Genomic DNA, 19,858 nt, shown 5'->3' with positions numbered 1-19,858 from the left:
TTTTCTTTGCTCTTTTGTCATTTTTTTAGAGCTCAAGAGCCCTGTGTGTGTGTCTTTGGTCCTGTGTGTGTGTGTCTCTGGTCCTGTGTGTGTGTCTTTGGTCCAGTGTGTGTGTCTCTGGTCCTGTGTTTGTGTCTTTGGTCCTGTGTGTGTGTCTTTGGTCCTGTGTGTGTTTCTCTGGGTTGTGTGTGTGTCTCCGGTCCTGTGTGTGTCTTTGTGAAACGTATCAGAGGGATTTGATTATTCAAAAACCTGTTATTGTGAAAATCATGTTTAGGTCTCATAAAACATTAAAAACTAAATCACAGAACTCATCACTGGGATTACTCCTAAAATATTTTGCATTTTTCTAATTTGTGCAACACCAACAGTAAAAATCCTCCAAAATCCACAATACTTTCATAAACAAATGATGTATTGTTTGTTTATGGTCTGAAAAAGGCAGCTGTTTTCCAGCCTGCATTACCTGCTGTCTTTATTTATACGTTACTATCACCAACTAAACAACCGTGAAAAATTAATGTATATGGAAAAAATACAGACAAGTATTAAAAAAGTCTGCAATAGTTAGTGAAGAATGACATTATTAGAATGAGCTGAGTCATTTAAGCCACCCGATGATCCAGGTGTTGCGCAATGGTCTCCATGCGATGTTTCACCTCTTAACCTGCGGCCATTACCCCTCCCTTTCTCCTCCTCACACACACGCGCCTCTTTCTCACCTTAGGGACAACTTAAATTTCAGCACCAGATGACCTCAGGATCTGGCAGGGCTAATACTTTTCATGTTTATGGATGGTGGGAGGAAGCCGGAGTCCCTGGAGCAAACCCACGCACACATGGGGAGAACATGCAAACTCCACACAGAAAGCTCCCCCATTGGGTTCAAATTAAGCAAATTAACTTTAGAACCAACCAAAATTAAAATTAAAATAGAAAAAAAAAATCATCTTTACAGATATATAAGACAACAAAGGCTTGCAAAATGGTCATATCCTGCTTCATCCATGTCAATCTTGCTTTAACAAAAGTGTAGCAAAAAATTTCCTCGCAAAAGTACATTTGTCTTGTTTTTTGTTTCAGGAGAAAAAATGCCAAAAAAGATGATTTTCATGAGATAAACTTGAGCTGAACTTATTTGTAACAGCTTGTTTCAGTCAACATCTGTATGTGGGTGTGTGGCAATGGGTGTTTTGTTGGCTCTAAAGGTCCCGAATGTAATTTATACTTCAATCAAATGAGCTGATTAAAAGTAAAACCCATTTATCTGTACTATTTTTTGTTTCAGATCATTTGTGAAAGAAAAATTAGTTGATTTATTCCTCATTTGACTAACAGCTTTGTTTATTTGTCCAAATGGGAAAGGTTACAGAAATGAAAAAACACTGTAAAATAACTCAATTGGAACCATAAATACTACAACTAGATTTCTTTTAACGCCTTCTCTGTTCTATTGTTTGCAGCGTATATCCAAAGATAATCAATGCATTAAGGACAGATTTTTCTGCAGATTCATGCCCTTTTTCAGCACACACAGTATCACAAGAACATGCAGATGGCTGGATCCAAATGCAGCAGGTTTTTGAGCTAAGCTAAGTCCAAAAAGCTAAAACAGGGTCAGGCAGGCGAGGGTCAGTAGCAGGCATGAGATAATCAGGGGAGAGATGGGGTGATCAAGATCCAGGGAAGAGTCGGGGCAGAGGGCAGGCAAACAGAGTCAAAAACAGGGTCTGGAAACAAAAGCTCAGGCCCAAATATGAGTCAGGTGTGCGGCATCCAGGAAGTGTGTGCTGGGGGTTGCTTCGAGTTGTAGTATGACTTCTGGCGACGACTCTCCATAATAAAAACAACTGTGAAATGAAAACACGCAGACTCATATTTTTTTATGGCCCAGATAAAAAATGTTCTTTGTTCCTCACAGCACTAAACTCACAGAACTTAAAAAATAAGCACTTAAGGTGGAGGCTTTTTGTTATCTTTAGATGACTTGAAGAAATAATTTGAAAAAATAAATCAAACAGAAAAATAATAGACTTTGAATGTTTTATTGAAGGAAATCCTGTTTACCTTACATTTTCTATTGTTTAAAAAAAACATTACAGATAGAAAAGTCATTGAATACCAACACTTCTATTGACATTTTTGGTTTTCCAATAAATTTTTATACTGAAATCTTTCATTGACTCTGGTATCTGCACTTACCGAATTAGTTTTATTATAAGATTAAAAGGGAAAACACAGGTTTTTATTTTTTATTTTGTGTAAAAGCAGCAATGCTGGGTGCAGATTAATGATGATGGAAGCTCAGTAGATCTGAATGCTCCTGATGCTAGCATCACCATCAAAGCAGAAGTAGGAGTATTCATCTGAACAGAAGCGGTTGGGGAAAGTAAATTGAAAGCCATTGGGTAAGGTAATCAAAAATCCTCCACAGGTCAGTTTAATGATGATCTGAAACAGTCAGAAATGACATTTTTATAAAGTTAATCACATGACAATGAGGAAGCTGAGAAATCATATCACAAGAGGAATACAAATGTTTATGCAGACCTTGAAGTTCTGTCCTCTCAAGAAACAAAATCCCCCAGGCCGAACCTCCTGCTCCCACATGCCATGTTTCTTAGAGTTACAGACGATCGTGTCTTTGTCTCCACTGGCATCAAAACGGGGATTCAGGTGCAAGGCAAGTGTCTCATCATTGTGGCCAATATTCACGGAGAAACTAGAAAAGTTAAAAAAGAAAGTTTTTCAGTATTGATGGTAACTGAGAAGGATCCTAAAGGTGAGCATATCATAGAGTTTCTAAGAACTAGGTCTTCCAATAGGTTAGTAGTAATTTATTTACAACAAAAAATGTTTTGTTTTTGCATAAAAAATGCCAAATCAGTTGAAAAGTTAAACCTTTAGAGCAATAGATTAATACGTATCAGTATTACAGCAGCTTTTGCAGATAAAATATTTTTATGGGTCCTATATCAGGAGGAAAAGTTAATGACACCTAGTGATGTAAATATGCATCAAACCACTTCAGATTCAAAATTACATACATTTAGCAAAGACAAAAACACGCATGATTTTTTTGTTTTGTTTTTTCTTTACTGGAAAAAAGGTCAGGCTTCAAGGGGTTAAAGAATTCTAGACATAGAGTTCAAAATAGTAAGAAATACATTTTTAATACTTTGACACACTTACCTGGCTGCATCGGGTGTGTTATAACCCGCAATAGCAACGGTCTGTCCAACTTTAAAGGGCATGTTCTTAATCACCATATTCTGCACAAACAGAAAGAGAAGCAGCTGAAATAAAATGTATTTGAGATGAAGAGACCCAGAGTTTAAATTGTAAACCCGTTTTGGTCCTTTTTGGGATCCCGGGGCTGCCTGAGCCTATCCTGGCCCCCTGTGGGCAATTGCAGGGCCACAAATCACACACACCTAGTGTGGATTTAGAGGAATCAATTAACCTAGGAAGCATGATTTTTGGACAGTGGGAGGAAACGAGTACCCGGAGAAAACCCATGTATGCACGGGGAGAACATGCAAACTCAACACGGAAGGGTCCCCCATTGATGTTCTGGTTCAAGTCCCCCAGCTGGGATTTGGCCTTCTCGCTGTGAGGCAAGAGCGCTAACCACTGCGCTACCGTGCCGCCATTAAGATGAATAAATCAACATAAAAGATTAATAAAGTTTTACTCAGAACATACATTTGTAAACCTATTTGTATTTTTTATCATATACAAATGCAACAGAGTACATTAAATTTGCACTGAAACTTCATATGATTGACTTCCGTTTCATAGAATAGTTTGCTCCACCTCAGTGGAAAACCTCAAACTGCATGTTGTTCAGTGCTGCAGCTAAAACAACATTTAAAATTGACGTCTTTCATTAAAAATAAAACACAAAATAATAGTAATCAGCTGGACAGTTTAAAGATCAAGATTAAATTCTGTTTATCTGAATTCATCTTCAAGACCTTTGTGCTTCTGAGCTTGAAACTTTAAACAGTTTGTCTTAAAAACTTGTATTGAAGTATAAGTAAGAATTTAAAAAGAAACTTGTACTCACAGGGGCCATCTTTACAGGGAGATGTTGCTGGTCGAGTGAAAAAGACAGGAATGAAGCTCTGCAATGCTCTCACAGAGGGATGTTCTCTTTTTATCAGGAAGCTTTTCCCCCTCCTTTTTTCCAAAGAATTTGAATATTGTTTCTAAAGTATGTTGCGTGTGGTGTCTATTTTTTTCACAGCACATTGTGTTCTGCATTCTGATTGGTTGTAGGTTTTGTCTCATGTAATTTAGATTGTATCATTTGTAGAATCTGTGCAGTTTACGCCTGTAGATCTTTGTTTTCATGCTATATTCCTGGACATATTTTTCTAAGAAGCTTTGAGAGTTTCAACAAGAAAGAAAAGTGTCAAAATGTTAGTGTTTGTCTGAGAAAAAAATGTAAAGTGTTTAGTCAGATGTTCAACTGCCTTAAACCATTTTTATAAATAAAATATATTTCTCCTATGAGGGTCATTTTTAGTACCGTTGCCAAAATTACGGACTACACTATTTGTGTTGTCAGAACTTTTTCCATTGGGCTTAATTTTTATCGACAAAAAAACTTTTTTTTAATTTTAGTTTTGTGCTAAGAGCTCCTTCAGTATAAAAGCCCGATTCACATCTAAAACTTGATCAAACTTTTGCTTGTGTTGGCAGAAGTCTGCTCCTTCTCTGGATGTCTCTGTTTCCTCTTTTCAACCATTTTGTTGATTTAATAGTTTTAAGTTCACATATTTACAAAACTAATGGATACCTGTGTGACCTCCTTTTTCCCACAACAGTTAATTTCTGTTTTTAAAATCACATCACTGTCTGATTCAAATAGACAGAGCCACCAAATTGACACATTCATTCTCAAGGACTTTATGTTGTGATCCTTCAGTGCCTGAACCACACCTGCTCCTCACCTGCTCATCATCAGCCGCTCTACTTACTCTTCAGATTGACCTCCGGCCGATGCCAGACTATTTTTCACTTGTGGTAACAATATTGGCAGTTTTATCCCAGCCAAAAGTTATTTATCATGTGTCCTAATCCTCCCTGCCAAGATCCTGCCTTCCTGCCTGCTACACTGCCAGCCCGCCATCCTCACTCTCTGTTCAAAATAAAACTTGTAACCCGGAAAACCGTGTCCGCATATGGATTCCACCTTCCAACAACCTGCCATAAGACTTTGTTTCTTTGATCAGAAAGGACATTGTCCAAACTCTTTGGTCCGTCATCAAAAGTTTCATTATGAGTTTCTATGAGAAACTGATACTTGACAAAGGTTCCTATATATATATATATATATATATATATATATATATATAGAAAGCAGGGCTTTAAAATAACACCTGCCAAATGTGGGTAAAACTTGAATTTGGCAGGTATAAAACAAATTCACTAGCCATTTATATTATTGATTATCATCTCAGACAGGGGGCCCAAACTCACAACCAAGACTTTTCATTGTCTGCCCCACACACACACACATACACACACACACACACACACAGACTTACAGTCCAATCTTGTGTTAACTACTTCAAAGACTTGTAACCTGATCATTGACTTTAGCCAAAGCACAAAAAAACTGCTGTCATCTATGATCCATGAGTATAAATTGTTGAAAAATGTACATTTCTGGGTGTGGCCCTCTCCGACTGTAAAGAATTAGTGAGGACAACCAAAAACCGTCCGAACACCGGAGGAAGTGAGAAAGGATCTTTTCATAACAAATAAACAAGGATTTCCAAAGAAAAAAACTGTTTTCATCTATGATCCATCAGGATAAATTATTGAGAAATTTACATTTTTGTTTGATTTCCACAGTCCCAAGTAAACTGCTGTCACCACCTTTACGTTGAGCAAGTTTGAGTTGATGATGGGAAAATAATTGAGCAAGAAAATGAGTCCAGGCTTGCAGTATGAGATAAATGTTGGTTTAAGGTTTGTCCCCTGGGGGAAGAGGGAACAGCATCCCCAGTGGGATGAGCCCCCTAAGAGGAAATGTTCCACACAGAAAGGTCCTCTTCCATACATTAGGACATGAGCAGTCCAAATAATCCAGAATTCCAAAATCTAAACAAGAAACAAAAATTCTCCTTTTCAGAATCATCCCTTTATAGCCTTTTGTATAATTGGTTTTATCAAGTACAGTACTTTGTATTTACTTATTTATCCTTTTGATCTGTGTTATTTTGTTTCAGCAGGAAAGCCGTTGGGCCCTGGGCTTTGCTATTAGGCATAAGTAACAGAGCTTTATGAAGTTTAGATAATGAGAGAGGTGAGTCGTAATTTGTAATTCTAATGGATTGATCTGTGATGTGTATACATTTTTTATAAAAGTCTTTCAACGCGTTATTAATTTTGATCGGGTGACATTTGACATTTGATCGGGTGACACATGAGTGACATTTCCTCTTTGGTCCATAATATTGATTGTTGATTTTTTCTTTATTATTTTTAAGATGACTAGCTAGAAATTTGCCAGATTCATTTGAGTTTTCAAATCATTCAAGTCATAGTCTTTGTATTTATGTATGTATTCATGGATGTAACCCTAACCCTTTATCAAGAATTCTGGGAGCAGCTGGCACCAACGTTTTAGACTTGCTCAACGTAAAAGTAGTGGCAGCAGTTTACTTGGGACTGTGGAAATCGAACAGAAATGTAAATTTCTCAAGAATTTATCTTCATGTATTACAGATGAAAACAGTTTTTTTCTTTGGAAATCCTTGTTTATTTGTTATGAAAAGATCCTTTCTCACTTCCTCCGGTGTTCGGACGGTTTTTGGTTGTCCTCACTAATTCTTTATAGTCGGAGAGGGCCACACCCTCTAAAATTATCATTTCAAGTAAAATATTTTCAATTGATGATTATATATTTTATGTTATATATAGTTTATAATGTTGAACTGTAACACTTGAGGGTCACTTTACTTTGCTTAACGTCACTTTGCTTCTCCTGCAGACAACAGAATTTCCCCATCGTGTGATAAATAAAGTTTTATCTCATCTTTTCTTTCAAATGAAGAGCTCGAATAATGACTTTGTCTTCAACATGGCTGACTGTGTGTCGGGTGGGACACACTTTTAGCAAGAAATATGTCTGCCAGGAGCATGCACAAACTCTCTCCACATCCTGTGTACAGTAGTGCAGACTAAAAGCTCCACTCTGGGCATAATGAACTGTTCCATGTTCTGACTATCTGACTTATGTTCTTATTATGATTTTATGTTTCACACAAAAACATTAAAAAAAGGAAAAATAAAGAAAAAAACCTCTAAGTCTGCCACTGCCACTCTGTCCCAAGCCCGGATAACAAATGAGGGGGGTAAGTGAGACTTTATAGTGGCTAACCACAAAAATCTCACAAAAAGGAAATAAAAATAGGTAAATATGTATGTTCATAAAAGAAAAGGGGGTCACTAGCATCTGCCAATTGGCTTTATTTTGTGAGTCATGAATGTGTACCCCAAATTAGAAAAAATTTGAAGGAAAAATTTTCAAGATCCACTAACTAAAAGTGAATGTTTAACCTGATGGTGTTACGGCGGGGGGTTAAGGAAAGCACCCAGGCGCAGAGAAGGAGAGGAGGCAGGAGGTTGCAGGGGAACGGGGGCTTTAATAAACAAAACTACAAAACCAAAAACCATTGCTTAAGCAGACTAGAATACTCAAAACTCTGAAAAAACACTAAACTCGAAACCAGGGAACAACACAATATGGACCAGCACAGGAGGAAGGGAATGACAAGACTTAAATACATGCAGAGCAACAAGACACAGGTGGAAACACTCAGGACTGATGGGGACTCAGAGCAAAACTCACTAAAACAACAAAACAGGAAATACTACAAAATAAAACAGGAAATCAAGGAACCAAACACAAAGAGACTGAAACCGTTACAGATGGTAGTGCTACAGCAGAGGTCATATCATCACCAAAACCAATAGGGTTCAAACTCTTGTGGTTATTAATGTTGTCAGTAAATCTAAGATTTATAGGAAATCTTTTCAAGATGCATTAATTCTCAATTAGAAGTTTGACCTGATGGTGGCGCTAGAGAACAGGTCAACCCACTCATCTGTTTGATTATCAAGGTGTTATTTATTTATTCAACCAATAAACAATGTGCCTGACAAAAACGTGGTTAACAATTTTATGCAAATCATTTTCAGATGGCAAATATCCCTCGGGTTCATTTTCACCGTTAAACGGATAACAGTAGGTTTCTGTCTGATCACCTTACAAACAGAATGTTTAACTTAAAAAGTCACGTATGTACGATAGTCAATGTGTAACTAAACTTAACCTTTGTTTTATTGTAAGTCAAAGTTTTAAGAATAAAGGTTTTTCTATTTGTTATTTTCTTGGAATAATTGTAATCGTGTTAGCAAAGTTTGAACAGACCATAGACCTTTTATAAAGGATGTCTAGACATGTCCCTGTCAGAATTTTGTTCCCCCAAAACCAAATGCACATCTTTTGATTAATCAATCAATCAATCAATCAATCAATCAATCAATCAATCAATCAATCAATCAATCAATCAATCAATCAATCAATGACGGGGTGGCCAAGGAAGAAACCCGGGAGCAGGAAGGACATGGCAAAAATCCACAATTTAGCAAGGTTTAATTCCACGAAGAACAGAACCAAAAACACTAGGAAAGTTTGAAGACGCCCAGGCACAGAACACAGAAAAGCAGCTCCATATAAAGGAGCCTAATTAGCAATGGATTGCAGCTGTGGCTCTCACAGAAGACAGGCTACAACACTAAAAAGCAAAATAAGCTTTTCTTGACACAATCAGCCATTTGTAATAGTTTAATCACATTAGAACAACAACTGCAGGGCTCCCCACACAGAAAAAAAAAGACACAGATTAAGAGCATGAATAAGTACATACGAAGTACTTGATAAAACCAATTATACAAAAGGCTTTAAAAGGATGATTTGGAAAAAGAGAATTTTTGTTTCTTGTTTAAATTTTGGAATTCTGGATTATTTGGACTGCTCATGTCCTAATGTATGGAAGAGGACCTTTCCGTGTGGAACATTTCCTCTTAGGGGGCTCATCCCACTGGGGATGCGGTTCCCTCTTCCCCCAGGGGACAAACCTTAAACCAACATTTATCTCATACTGCAAGCCTGGACTCATTTTCTTGCTCAATTATTTTCCCATCATCAACTCAAACTCGCTCAACGTAAAGGTGGTGACAGCAGTTTACTTGGGACTGTGGAAATCAAACAGAAATGTAAATTTCTTAAGAATTTATCCTGATGGATCATAGATGAAAACAGTTTTTTTCTTTGGAAATTCTTGTTTTTTTGTTATGAAAAGATCCTTTCTCACTTCCTCCGGTGTTCGGACGCTGGTTGTCCTCACTAACTTATTTCGTTATAGTCGGAGAGGGCCACACCCAGAAATGTACATTTTTCAACAATTTATACTCATGGATCATAGATGACAGCAGTTTTTTTCTGCTTTGGCTAAAGTCAATGATCAGTTTACAAGTCTTTGAAGTAGTTAACACAAGATTGGACTGTAAGTGTGTGTGTGGGGCAGACAATGAAAAGTCTTGGTTGTGAGTTTGGGCCCCCTGTCTGAGATGATAATCAATAATATAAATGGCTAGTGAATTTGTTTTTTACCTGCCAAATTCAAGTTTTACCCACGTTTGGCAAATTGGCAGGTGTTATTTTAAAGCCCTACTTTCAATATATACATAGGAACCTTTTTCAAGCATCAGTTTCTCATAGAAACTCATAATGAAACTTTTGATGACGGACCAAAGAGTTTGGACAATGTCCTTTCTGATCAAAGAAACAAAGTCTTATGGCAGGTTGTTGGAAGGTGGAATCCATATGCGGACACGGTTTTCCGGGTTACAAGTTTTATTTTGAACAGAGAGTGAGGATGGCGGGCTGGCAGTGTAGCAGGCAGGAAGGCAGGATCTTGGCAGGGAGGATTAGGACACATGATAAATAACTTTTGGCTGGGATAAAACTGCCAATATTGTTACCACAAGTGAAAAATAGTCTGGCATCGGCCGGAGGTCAATCTGAAGAGTAAGTAGAGCGGCTGATGATGAGCAGGTGAGGAGCAGGTGTGGTTCAGGCACTGAAGGATCACAACATAAAGTCATTGAGAATGAATGTGTCAATTTGGTGGCTCTGTCTATTTGAATCAGACAGTGATGTGATTTTAAAAACAGAAATTAACTGTTGTGGGAAAAAGGAGGTCACACAGGTATCCATTAGTTTTGTAAATATGTGAACTTAAAACTATTAAATCAACAAAATGGTTGAAAAGAGGAAACAGAGACATCCAGAGAAGGAGCAGACTTCTGCCAACACAAGCAAAAGTTTGATCAAGTTTTAGATGTGAATCGGGCTTTTATACTGAAGGAGCTCTTAGCACAAACCTAAAATTAAAAAAAAGTATTTTTTTCGATAAAATTTAAGCCCAATGGAAAAAGTTCTGACAACACAAAAAAAAAGTAAATAGTCCGTAATTTTGGCAACGGTACTAAAAATGACCCTCATAGGAGAAATATATTTTATTTATAAAAATGCTTTAAGGCAGTTGAAACACTAACATTTTGACACTTTTCTTTCTTGTTGAAACTCTCAAAGCTTCTTAGAAAAATATGTCCAGGAATATAGCATGAAAACAAAGATCTACAGGCGTAAACTGCACAGATTCTACAAATGATACAATCTAAATTACATGAGACAAAACCTACAACCAATCAGAATGCAGGACACAATGTGCTGTGAAACAAAATAGACACCACACACAAAATACTTTAGAAACAATATTCAAATTCTTTGGAAAAAAGGAGGGGGAAAAGCTTCCTGATAAAAAGAGAACATCCCTCTGTGAGAGCATTGCAGAGCTTCATTCCTGTCTTTTTCACTCGACCAGCAACATCTCCCTGTAAAGATGGCCCCTGTGAGTACAAGTTTCTTTTTAAATTTTTACTTATACTTCAATACAAGTTTTTAAGACAAACTGTTTAAAGTTTCAAGCTCAGAAGCACAAAGGTCTTGAAGATGAATTCAGATAAACAGAATTTAATCTTGATCTTTAAAGTGTCCAGCTGATTACTATTATTTTGTGTTTTATTTTTAATGAAAGACGTCAATTTTAAATGTTGTTTTAGCTGCAGCACTGAACAACATGCAGTTTGAGGTTTTCCACTGAGGTGGAGCAAACTATTCTATGAAACGGAAGTCAATCATATGAAGTTTCAGTGCAAATTTAATGTACTCTGTTGCATTTGTATATGATAAAAAATACAAATAGGTTTACAAATGTATGCTATGAGTAAAACTTTATTAATCTTTTATGTTGATTTATTCATCTTAATGGCGGCACGGTAGCGCAGTGGTTAGCGCTCTTGCCTCACAGCGAGAAGGCCAAATCCCAGCTGGGGGACTTGAACCAGAACATCAATGGGGGACCCTTCCGTGTTGAGTTTGCATGTTCTCCCCGTGCATACATGGGTTTTCTCCGGGTACTCGTTTCCTCCCACTGTCCAAAAATCATGCTTCCTAGGTTAATTGATTCCTCTAAATCCACACTAGGTGTGTGTGATTTGTGGCCCTGCAATTGCCCACAGGGGGCCAGGATAGGCTCAGGCAGCCCCGGGATCCCAAAAAGGACCCAAACGGGTTTACAATTTAAACTCTGGGTCTCTTCATCTCAAATACATTTTATTTCAGCTGCTTCTCTTTCTGTTTGTGCAGAATATGGTGATTAAGAACATGCCCTTTAAAGTTGGATAGACCGTTGCTATTGCGGGAACTAACACACCTGATGCAGCCAGGTAAGTGTGTCAAAGTATTAAAAATGTATTTCTTACTATTTTGAACTCTATGTCTAGAATTCTTTAACCCCTTGAAGCCTGACCTTTTTTCCAGCAAAGAAAAAACAAAACAAAAAAATCATGGGTGTTTTTGTCTTTGCTAAATGTATGTAATTTTGAATCTGAAGTGGTTTGATGCATATTTACATCACTAGGTGTCATTAACTTTTCCTCCTGATATAGGACCCATAAAAATATTTTATCTGCAAAAGCTGCTGTAATACTGATACATATTAATCTATTGCTCTAAAGGTTTAACTTTTCAACTGATTTGGCATTTGTTATGCAAAACCAAAACATTTTTCGTTGTAAATAAATTACTACTAACCTATTGGAAGACCTAGTTCTTAGAAACTCTATGATATGCTCACCTTTAGGATCCTTCTCAGTTACCATCAATACTGAAAAACTTTCTTTTTTATCTTTTCTAGTTTCTCCGTGAATATTGGCCACAATGATGAGACACTTGCCTTGCACCTGAATCCCCGTTTTGATGCCAGTGGAGACAAATACACGATCGTCTGTAATTCTAAGAAACATGGCATGTGGGAGCAGGAGGTTCGGCCTGGGGGCTTTTGTTTCTTCAGAGGACAGAACTTCAAGGTCTGCATAAACATTTGTATTCCTCTTGTGATATGATTTCTCAGCTTCCTCATTGTCATGTGGTTAACTTTATAAAAATGTCATTTCTGACTGTTTCAGATCATCATTAAACTGACCTGTGGAGCATTTTTGATTACCTTACCCAATGGCTTTCAATTTACTTTCCCCAACCGCTTCTGTTCAGATGAATACTCCTACTTCTGCTTTGATGGTGATGCTAGCATCAGGAGCATTCAGATCTACTGAGCTTCCATCATCATTAATCTGCACCCAGCATTGCTGCTTTTACACAAAATAAAAAATAAAAACCTGTGTTTTCTCTTTAATCTTATAATAAAACTAATTCGGTAAGTGCAGATACCAGAGTCAATGAAAGATTTCCGTATAAAAACTTATTAGAAAACCAAAAATGTCAATAGAAGTGTTGGTATTCAATGACTTTTCTATCTGTAATGTTTTTTAAACAATAGAAAATGTAATGTAAACAGGATTTCCTTCAATAAAACATTCAAAGTCTATTATTTTTCTGTTTGATTTATTTTTTTAAATTATTTCTTCAAGTCATCTAAAGAAAAGAAAAAAGCCTCCACCTTAAGTGCTTATTTTTTTAAGTTCTGTGAGTTTAGTGCTGTGAGGAACAAAGAACATTTTTTATCTGGGCCATAAAAAAATATGAGTCTGCATGTTTTCATTTCACAGTTGTTTTTATTATGGAGAGCCGTCGCCAGAAGTTATACTACAACTCCCAGCAACCCCCAGCACACTGACTCATATTAATTCATCAACCACAGCATATTTGAGCTCTGCACTAAGTGAAGCTCAGTGTCACTATATGCCTCACTGAGCATTATATCTGGACCTGGGGGGGTATTCCCGGAAGCATGTTTAAATTACCCTGACCTTTACCCTGAACTCTGGCTGAAATCTGCCTCAACTTGCTTCCTCGGGGTATGTCGGTTCCAAAAGACCAGATATGAGTTAGTTTAATTACGCTCGACTTGGTAACCCTGGGTTAATGAACGTGCACGTCAAGTACATAAAGATGTTCTCAATGGATCGCCGATTTCTGGAGTCACCATGGCAACGCGTGGTGAAAAAAAGAGAGCGCTACACTTCAGTGAGACGGAGTTGGAGATTAATGACGGCATATGACGATTAGAAGACCATCAAAAAAGTAATACGGCTGCATCAGCAAAAGAAAGAGTTTCTGCTTGTAGTAGAAGAACAGGCAAAGTAAACGCACGAGTTTATTTGGGCCCCTGCCCTGCCCTGCTTGCGTGTTCTCCGTTCCTCCTACTCCTCGGCCGGGGTGCTGATGGGTCCTGACCTCCGTCTCCGTTTCTGTGGTGGGAGTCCGGTGAACAGGAGCATTGTTGCTCCTGGATCTTTGTCTGACAGCGAGGCTCTTGGATGCCTGTATTGGCCGGGTTGCTGCGCTGTCTGTCCCCAGCTTTGGGGTGTGGGGTGCCGGGCCCCCTGCCTTTGCTGGAGCATTCAGTGTGATCAGGGTACGCTCTTAGAGGCACACATTTATTCAACCCACCCGCTTATTCACCTTTGCACAAATACGGGCATGGGTATTGTTTTTTTTTATTTAATTTTTCTACACCCCCTGTATGAATATCGGTAACGCGAATATTGTGTGTAACTGTGTCGTAATCTTGGGAGACAAATCTTTGATCATTAATCCGTGATTATACTTTTAACCCATAAAAAGTTGTGTGCAGACTATTTCTTTATTTTTAAAAAAAATGTTTTTATTGCTGTGTGAACTATGTTATGTAATTTAATTACGAAACTTTTATGTTTTAACTTTGTGATATCGACTACCCCCACCCCTTATCACCCATCTCTGACATCCCACTCTGTTTCTTTCTCTCCTATTTTGTTTCCTTTTTTCTGTCTGGAAATGCATACAAATATAATTTTCATGAATAAAGTTTTGCCTCAAATACAATAGGGGTTTATCCAAATATATACCCAGTCTGCCTTAAGATCCACAAACCCCGACTGTAACAATAAAATCTGTCCAATACAAGAGGCACTCAGCTTTGATCTGCTTGGTCAGTTTTTGGACAGGACAAGTTAAAAAAAAATGACAAAGAAAAAAACTAAATATGAGCTCAACACACATTTCCCTCTGTTACATAAGATAAGGTTATTCTTATCCTCAATAGTCCCACTAACCACATGCAGAACAACGCTGGCTGGTTTTATTTTTCCCTTTTTTCCTGACTGCCTTCTTGGTCCTGCACAAAGAGTGCAAGCTGTCCAGCTATTGAGCAGCAGAAATGCACATTGACATGTTCTTTGGGGTTGTGCTTCTTCAGGGACCTGAGGATAAAATCTAATTCAGTCTTTTTACTTTTAAAAGATGACTTTAGTTAAAAACAAAAACGTTACTTACACTCCCAGCTGATTCTTTTGGAAAATAGTTGTAGATTATTCATGCACAGAAGAGAAGCAAAAACTTGGTTTGACTCAGACCAGTCAAAAACATAGAAAAAGAAGCATATGCTACCCTCAAGTGGACAATAGGGTACATTACCGCTATAAGATGGAGAAAATTGTGTGAATAAATAAAATACATTTGATAATTGCAATACTTCAATAATTCATCAGAAACAAATGAGACTTTAACTTGATAAAAAAAATTGCTTTAATGAGTAACGGTTCAAGAAATCAAATATTACAGAGATGGAATGTCAAAGAAAAGACGAAAAATGTAAAGAGATTTGGAAGGCACCTCATCAAATCTGAAGACTATGTTATCCTGCCAAAGGTAACACTGAAACACCTTGATGTTTAACATGTTATTATGTCAATTAACTTGTTAAGTTTTTGGACAGGCTGTAAATGCAAGCAGTACAGACACTAAATTCTAAATCTGTAATTTCTGAATTTGTTAGTACCACAAATACAGCACAATATAACATGCAGTCATTTGGGACCAACTCTGGAAGTTGCAGAAAAAATTTTGAATCCAGAAGAAGTTGCAGATTTATTTGATCTCAATGCTCGTGATGCGAGCTTCGTCTTCAAAGCTGAGGAATGTGTCATGATTTGAAGGCGATACAGACCCAGACGCTGGAACCCGGAAGGAAAACACAGATAAGTAGTATGGTGAGTAAAATGATTTATTTTGATCCGGCGTGGTTAGGAGTCGTGGCGTGACTGGAGGTCTTGATGTTTTTTCAGGATTCGTGGCGTGACTGGAAGTCTTGACGTGGTTTGGTTTTAGTTTCAGGAATGTAGCGGCTGCTTTTGGAGACATCTGACTCAGGAGACACTTGTGGTTTGAAGTCCTGAGGCAGGAGAACAAGGTTAGTGAGGAGCCAAAACATTGGAGCTAGACATGACTCTAAAGATCAGACTAAGCATCATCAGGGGGCAACGAACTGGTGAAAAATGCTGGAGCTGGGTCTCCTTAGGAAGAGCTGGGGTTTGATGAGGTGAGTGGTCACAGCTGGTAGAGTCAGGACAGAGCAGAGAGGGGAGGGGGAGGAGAGCTTATCTTAGCAGTATTGCACAGGTGAAAATAATGCTGTGATATGTGAGCCTTAAATGATAAATCCTGGTCAAATAAAACCTCAAGGTTTCTAACTGTGGAATTGGAAGCTTAACTTACACCGTCCAGTGAGACTAGCTGATCATCTTTACTTAAATTATCAGAAAAGACAGAAAGAAAAAACTTCCTATAGCAGCTGTCTGTTCTATATTTAAAGCCTGCAGTGAAGCTGACCTTGTCAATCAGCAAGTGTAGACAGTAAAAAGTAACTGAAGTACTATCAGTAATACTTACGTTCATTATCTTTACAGATTGTTCCTTCTTGTGCTGCTGAGAAGTGGTTGTGTTGCAGGCCCTCTTCTTTCTGAAGTTTTGATGGTGTATCATGTTTTAATAATGACAAATGCTTTTGTATTTGGCAACTAATTAATAGTCATTTCCCGTTTGTGTTCCCGAATAATGCACCTTTTATGTGTTTTTATGGATTATTTATTATTATTATTATTATTTATTATTAAAGGGTTTTACCATGGGTTGTTTTAATGTATGCCATAATGTATCTATAATATTTAAGGTTAGGAAACAAAAGAAATAGTATGAAGTTTAAAATTTTACATTTTATTAACATATTTTATTAAATGTATATGCCTAAAATGAGTTGATTGTTTTAGCCTTCCGTTAAATGTCTCTACCAGTGGATGGCAGAACTGCACCACAGCTGTAATGTTTCCAAAACACACAAAATTCCTAAAAATGCTAGAGTCTTTCATTCACAAACTTCCACTTTCGTTCATAAAACTTCCACTAGGTGAAAGGGAAGTGCAGAAACCTAAATCTCCTTCTTTATCAATTTATACTTGCTAGATAAAATTTCACCAACTTTTGTCATTTTTTGACATAATTGGACAAACAACAGAGAAAAAGCAGCAATGCTTCAATTCTTTCAATTCATTCAAATTTTACCAAATTCTTGTTTAGATCTATCTAACACTATTGACACGCAGTTTGTTTCAATCGTATTCCTTTTTAGGTCTTCTTATACTTGGAAATCAATCATGTATGGGATTTATAGCAAAGCTAATTCAGTGGAATTGAGAAAAATGTCACCATCAGTCATCAAATCAAACTTTATTTACAAAACAGCGCTTCTCACACATTGCACAACTTGGAGTGCTTTAACATAAAACAAACACACACACACACACACACACACCTACACACACACAGACACACACACACTATTACATTAAAAAAACCAACCCACCATTCATCCTTCCCGCTCCCTTCCATTAACACATATGACCGATGTCCCCACACACAATGAATACTGATAAAAGTAGCTTCTAAAAGAAACTTAATTCCAACTTTAATTCTAAAATTTAATTCTAAATTCATTCCAGGAGCCAGCTTGGCTGAACATCACCACAGTGCCCACCCACACCAGGACAGCAAAGGGGTCCACCTCACAGCCGTGAGGCTGTGAGGTGGACCCAACTGCTCCCAGCAAAGGTGACAACCGTGGCAACAACCACTGACCAAGCCAGCAAGCCCTGGCAGAAAGGACCCCCACAAAAAACACTGGGGCTAAAACAATGATAAAATGATAAAATTAAAGGCATAAGATGATATGAAAACTTTAAACTGAGAATAGGATTACATGCATAAAATAGAATTAAATGGATATAATAATATGTATTAAAACTGATACATGGATAGGATTAACTAAAAGTGAAATTAAAATGGTGGGTCTTGAGCTTTTTCTTAAACCTCTAGAACAGGGGTCACCAACCTTTTTAAGACAGAGGGCTATTTCATGGGTACTAAGTGGTATGAAAGGCGCCACTAAAAATCTTCTAGCCCCCCCCCATAAATAGACAAAAAAAAAAAAAAAAATTGGAGGACATCCTTTTGTGTGCCCTGTTTTTATTTGCTCACTTTACACAAAAACATCAATGTATTTTCTAGACTCGTATTACAGGGGGGTCAAACCCAGTTGCAGAGGGGGCCTAAATCCAAAACAAACTTTAGGTTGCAGCCGAACAAGATAAACATTTATTGAACACACTAAAGCTAAACTTTTAAACCTTTAAAACTGTAACTTAATTTTAACTTTTTAAACATAAATGTAAATAAAAACAGACAGGAATATTAATGCAGAATAATAAATATATTCTGTGAAATGATGCAAATATGAACAAACACAGCCAGGAAATATTAATAATTAGAAACAATAAATCAAATTATTTTGTTTTCTTTGCTCTTTTGTCATTTTTTTAGAGCTCAAGAGCCCTGTGTGTGTGTCTTTGGTCCTGTGTGTGTGTGTCTCTGGTCCTGTGTGTGTGTCTTTGGTCCAGTGTGTGTGTCTCTGGTCCTGTGTTTGTGTCTTTGGTCCTGTGTGTGTGTCTTTGGTCCTGTGTGTGTTTCTCTGGGTTGTGTGTGTGTCTCCGGTCCTGTGTGTGTCTTTGTGAAACGTATCAGAGGGATTTGATTATTCAAAAACCTGTTATTGTGAAAATCATGTTTAGGTCTCATAAAACATTAAAAACTAAATCACAGAACTCATCACTGGGATTACTCCTAAAATATTTTGCATTTTTCTAATTTGTGCAACACCAACAGTAAAAATCCTCCAAAATCCACAATACTTTCATAAACAAATGATGTATTGTTTGTTTATGGTCTGAAAAAGGCAGCTGTTTTCCAGCCTGCATTACCTGCTGTCTTTATTTATACGTTACTATCACCAACTAAACAACCGTGAAAAATTAATGTATATGGAAAAAATACAGACAAGTATTAAAAAAGTCTGCAATAGTTAGTGAAGAATGACATTATTAGAATGAGCTGAGTCATTTAAGCCACCCGATGATCCAGGTGTTGCGCAATGGTCTCCATGCGATGTTTCACCTCTTAACCTGCGGCCATTACCCCTCCCTTTCTCCTCCTCACACACACGCGCCTCTTTCTCACCTTAGGGACAACTTAAATTTCAGCACCAGATGACCTCAGGATCTGGCAGGGCTAATACTTTTCATGTTTATGGATGGTGGGAGGAAGCCGGAGTCCCTGGAGCAAACCCACGCACACATGGGGAGAACATGCAAACTCCACACAGAAAGCTCCCCCATTGGGTTCAAATTAAGCAAATTAACTTTAGAACCAACCAAAATTAAAATTAAAATAGAAAAAAAAAATCATCTTTACAGATATATAAGACAACAAAGGCTTGCAAAATGGTCATATCCTGCTTCATCCATGTCAATCTTGCTTTAACAAAAGTGTAGCAAAAAATTTCCTCGCAAAAGTACATTTGTCTTGTTTTTTGTTTCAGGAGAAAAAATGCCAAAAAAGATGATTTTCATGAGATAAACTTGAGCTGAACTTATTTGTAACAGCTTGTTTCAGTCAACATCTGTATGTGGGTGTGTGGCAATGGGTGTTTTGTTGGCTCTAAAGGTCCCGAATGTAATTTATACTTCAATCAAATGAGCTGATTAAAAGTAAAACCCATTTATCTGTACTATTTTTTGTTTCAGATCATTTGTGAAAGAAAAATTAGTTGATTTATTCCTCATTTGACTAACAGCTTTGTTTATTTGTCCAAATGGGAAAGGTTACAGAAATGAAAAAACACTGTAAAATAACTCAATTGGAACCATTAATGAATTCTCTTCTATATCAGACTATTCCATTAATTGGAATAAATCTGTTTTATTACCACTGAACAGTAATGCGGAGCAAGGACTCACAATACCAGTTAAATCAGGCAATATAAAATATCTAGGTATTTATTTTTCCCCCAAAATATCAGAACTGGTGCTGCTAAACTACACC

The 19,858-nt window shown here is 37.3% G+C and overlaps 1 protein-coding gene across 1 annotated transcript; it reads right to left on the bottom strand.

The window, feature by feature from the left end:
* Window positions 1–2,026: 2,026 nt before the first annotated feature.
* LOC111947756 (beta-galactoside-binding lectin-like) lies at window positions 2,027–12,470 on the bottom strand. Its single transcript, XM_023957620.1, has 5 exons — window positions 12,442–12,470; window positions 4,070–4,134; window positions 3,193–3,272; window positions 2,551–2,722; window positions 2,027–2,451 (listed from the first exon to the last, which is right to left on the bottom strand). The coding sequence occupies exons 2-5, from the start codon at window positions 4,076–4,078 to the stop codon at window positions 2,305–2,307; spliced, it is 408 nt and encodes a 135-aa protein (XP_023813388.1). The 5' UTR covers window positions 4,079–4,134; window positions 12,442–12,470; the 3' UTR covers window positions 2,027–2,304.
* Between the last annotated feature and the right edge of the window lie 7,388 nt (window positions 12,471–19,858).

This window comes from Oryzias latipes, chromosome 8 (assembly GCF_002234675.1).
Source record: "Oryzias latipes chromosome 8, ASM223467v1".
Taxonomy (NCBI): Eukaryota; Metazoa; Chordata; class Actinopteri; order Beloniformes; family Adrianichthyidae; genus Oryzias; species Oryzias latipes.
Note: the sequence above shows the minus strand (reverse complement) of the source record. Positions and strands in the feature narration are given on the sequence as shown.